At 36.8% G+C, this 4,403-nt stretch overlaps 1 protein-coding gene across 1 annotated transcript; it reads right to left on the reverse strand.

The window, feature by feature from the left end:
* Positions 1 to 1,018: 1,018 nt before the first annotated feature.
* LOC147392328 (G-type lectin S-receptor-like serine/threonine-protein kinase SD2-5) lies at positions 1,019 to 3,974 on the reverse strand. Its single transcript, XM_086459408.1, has one exon. The coding sequence runs from the start codon at positions 3,822 to 3,824 to the stop codon at positions 1,257 to 1,259; it is 2,568 nt and encodes an 855-aa protein (XP_086315534.1). The 5' UTR covers positions 3,825 to 3,974; the 3' UTR covers positions 1,019 to 1,256.
* Positions 3,975 to 4,403: the final 429 nt, after the last annotated feature.

Consider the following 4,403-nt stretch of genomic DNA (forward strand, 5'->3'; position numbering starts at 1 on the left):
AGATTTTGATGCACTTTTCGATTAGGTTTAAACTTTAGAGCTAGGAATTACTAACTTCCCATGCCAGAAAAAATCCCTCACAAAGTATTTTGTTGTGTAGAATTCGTCCTAGGGAAGCAAGGGGAATATCCTTAGACCCCCACTAGGTCTAAACTTGTCTTGTAAAGCCGAGTGATGATAGCAAAGGGAATAAAACGTTTAAGAGTCTTTTTATCAGGCATACCTCATATCCAAGTGCTATGTATAGATACTCCCCTTCAACGGATGGATTTTGTTGTGTTTGCCGAGGGCACTCTCTCAATCATTTAACACAATAGGAAACTACAGGAATAAAGAACTACTGATTACAGAGGGTCCAATCCGCCTCACTTAACAGTATGCATGCTCATGTGGTTTTTTATTTATGGAGAAATAAATTTATTTTTCCATTTTTTTTGTATTTTTTTAATAAGAAAGTAGGTTAGTAGATAGTTATCATTTAAGAAAAACACCATTTTTTTTTTTTTTTTTTGTAATTTTTTTAATTAGAAAGTGGGTTAGTAGATAGTTATCATTTAAGAAAAACACCGGCTCTTGAGTTTAAAAAGTATTATCTTTTAGAATTTCCATAAATCGTGACTATGTACATATATCCAATCCATAATGAAGATTATGAAAATGAGTAGTTTCTTGGAACGTTCTTCTGGTCTTAGTCAAGATTTTAGGTTTCTCGATTTCTTTCATAAATTATCTATCATGGACCCAACTCACCTATAATAATGTCTCAAGACAAAAAAATCTATATTGTGCTATTGCAAAAATCAAACGCCTATATTATACAATTATTGTATGTATCATACCATTTTTCTTATTATAGACTTTAACTGTACCTAGTCCAAATAAATAAAAAACCTCACCTAATTCATGGATATTTAAAAATGTTTCAAACAAATAACTGACTTATGGTGCTGTATAAGGCCTAGCCTAAATGAATTGCAAAAGAAAGAACAACAGGAGCTACTCTGGCTTTTGGAAACAAATGAATGATGGAGTGTCCCATTCAACATCACAAAAAGACCATCAAACATAACTATATAAGTTCAATATAGTAGGTTTACATTACAGAAAAATACAACAAACTAAATGGCTAATAATAACCATAAGAAGTATTAATCTCCAAACATAAGCAAACAAAGAACAACAACAAAAAGAAAAGGAAAAAGAAAAGAAAAGAAGCTGGTTAACATAGGGGATACATATCTGATAGTCCCTTTTTTTCATCTTGGACCGGATAGGATCGATGCAGACTGTGAAGTTAAAGCACTTGAATCAGATTCTCTTGCAGCTGCCACTGGTGGCAAAGTCAAGAAGGTAAAATCGGAGATAGGCTCCATAACCATTTCACCTTCTAAAACCTTCACCACCATTGACATGGATGGTCTTCTATTGCAATCATCCTGTAAACACCAAATGGCAATCCTTATCATCTTGACAGCTTCTTCTACATGTTGCATTTCATCGCTGTGTTTGTCTACTATATCAGACAATTGGTCTTCTTCTGCCTTCTTCTTCACTATATGAAGTAGCAATTCATTTTCTTCAGGTTGTGAGTAATCCAAATTCTTCCGCCCACAAATAATTTCCAGGACGACAACACCAAAGCTATATACGTCAACTTTCTCTGTAATCCTTCTATTCAACCACCACTCAGGGGCTAAGTAGCCTCGTGTTCCCCTCATTGTAGTCATCACATGGCTTTGATCCCTGTCAATCAACCTAGCTAGCCCAAAATCAGAAATCTTAGCACTGAAGTTGTCATCGAGGAGGATATTTTGAGGTTTAATATCCAGATGAGCTATTCTCATTCGACAACCCTCGTGGAGATATGCTATGCCTTTGGCTATATCAAGGATGATCTTTTGTCTGGTTTGCCAATCAAGAATGGGATCTTGATCTTTGCGGAAGATCCATTTATCCAAGGACCCATTGCACAAATACTCATAAGCTAAAAGTCTATGAGATTTCTCGGCACAGAATCCAACAAATCTTACCAATTTGAAATGGTGAATGCTGCCTATCGTCTTGACCTCTGCAAGAAATTCCTTTCTTCCTTGGCCAATATGATCCAAGCGCTTTACTGCAATTTTGGTTCCACAGTCGAGAATTCCTTCGAAAACAGATCCAAATCCTCCTCCTCCAATCCATTTGTGGAAATTTGCCGTGGCCGACTTCAAATCTTCATAAGAGAATCTCCTGGGCATTCCAGATACTTGAACTAACAAATCATCCTCCTCTCCCCCCTCTGCATCATTTTCCTTGGCTTCTTCCTCCACAATTTTTCTCTTACGAAAAATTACAAACCATATGCTAAAGACGAGGAAAGAAGCAAATAACGTTCCAAGAACAGAACCCAAAATAATTTTCATCCGACCATCCTTCTTTCTTGATGGTACTGATGGACTATTCTTCTGTGGTGCAACTGAGGACCTCTGTACCTTTAAAAATGTGGTGTAATTATACTTAACGATGTCCTCTCTGTTGTACATTAAAGAAAAGATCTGGGAAGGTAAGGAGCAATTACCATTTGAGACATTCCCATGGTGCCGGAACAGAGCCGCTTTGCAAGAACAATTGTTCAAACAGGCATTTTTGCAGCTCTGGACATCCGTGTTTCTAAGAATTGAACGAAAACTGAAATAAGAAACATGAACAAGCTCTAAAAAATCATGAAGCTGGGGAGATTCACAAGACAACGGGTTCATTTCGACACATCCAAGACTTGGTGTCGTAAAATTTAATTGCCTGAAATAGCTTGGATCGTTATCCGTTCCAATAGGACAACTACATTGTCCATTTGAGCAAATCCCATAACTTCCACAGGCTGTGGGATATGCACAGTCACCTAACCTGCTTGTCAAGATGTCGTCGACGACAATCATCCCACACGGATTCGCCTCATCCCATTGATAAACTCTTAGATGCCCATCTGAATCCAACTTTATATACCGAAAACAATCATTTGTATGAGTGGAATAATTCACTGAAATTAGACTGCTCGATTCTCTCTCGAAAATATCAAGCCTCACAGCTTTGAAAGAAACAGATTTTTCACCATGCCCAAAGACTCTACCATACATTTGAGGGGGACTAGACTCTATAAAAGCATACAACCCATCCTCCAGAACAGAAAGATAATATGAACCAAAAGTTAAATTTGATATGGAAACACTGGAAATTAGACGTTGCCCGACCTTCAACTTCTGCCCTGGAAGCCAAGTGTCGGTTGGGTGATCTAAAGATTGCCAAACAATTGAGTTCTTTGTATCAAAAAGCACAAGATTACCAGTTTCAGTGATCTTCATACCTGCAACAAACTTGTTGGATGTGTTGGTGGACCAAATTGGAGAATTATCTGCATCTCTCAAGACCAAATCTCCATCTAAGGTGAGTTGAAGTGTGGAGTTCTGTTTCACAGGTTTGTATCTATTTGCAGACCAGAGGATTCGAGGGAAACTTTCCACCGTGAAGGTAGAACGAGAGGATAATACAGAAATAAAGGTGACTAGAAAGAAGGAATCAAGAGTTCCATTGGTGAAGAAACCACAACCCATTGAAGGAAATTTGTTTTCAATGTTGATGTTATTGGTAAGGATTGGCATCAATCGAAACCCATTGCGATTTTGTGTCTTTAAAGGGTCGAGAGTCCATGTAGTAGTGAGGTTTGCAGTGGAATAATCACCATGAATGGCATGAATTAAGAAAGGAAAAGATGAAAGAAGGAGAGGGTGAAGTACACATTTGAAGGATTTAGTTTCCATGGTTGTTTCTGCTACAATTGAAGCCATTAATGAGTTGGTTGTTCGAAAGGTTTAAAAAGAGATTGAGAGAAAGAACCCTTCTTACTTCCCGTTCTACATTTCCTTCGTTGGACATTAGAATTAGATTCAACACTGCGCTTACGTGGCAGACCACAGATTTCTTTCCTCCGCGTACTGTTGCGGCAATGCAGGAGGAAAATATTGCTCATTGCATGAAGATACGACTGATTTTGGAAGAAAATCAACTTAACCGTAGAATTGTGAGAATCGCATTAAATCGATATGACTGATTTTGAAGAAAGAGGAATTTCAAATGTTCACCAATTGTTCTTTTGACTTCAGTCTTTTCTAATGGACTAATGAGATATGACCTCATCACCCTTGTATTCAATCTGAAATCTAAAACACTTTTAGTTCTCTTCTCAGAACCAATTGTATATAGTCTCATGCGTAAAAAAATGTTATCCTAGATGTCAATCTTAAAATTAATCTACTTTAATCTTTAAATCTAAAGAATAAGATAATTATTTTTTTTTTTTTTTGTAATAAAAGATGATGTGATATTTTGATAGAAAATTTTAGGATCTTTTACAAGGGATTAAGAAA

Source organism: Akebia trifoliata, chromosome 11 (genome assembly GCF_017979445.1).
Source record: "Akebia trifoliata isolate Shusen 1 chromosome 11, ASM1797944v1, whole genome shotgun sequence".
Lineage (NCBI taxonomy): Eukaryota > Viridiplantae > Streptophyta > Magnoliopsida > Ranunculales > Lardizabalaceae > Akebia > Akebia trifoliata.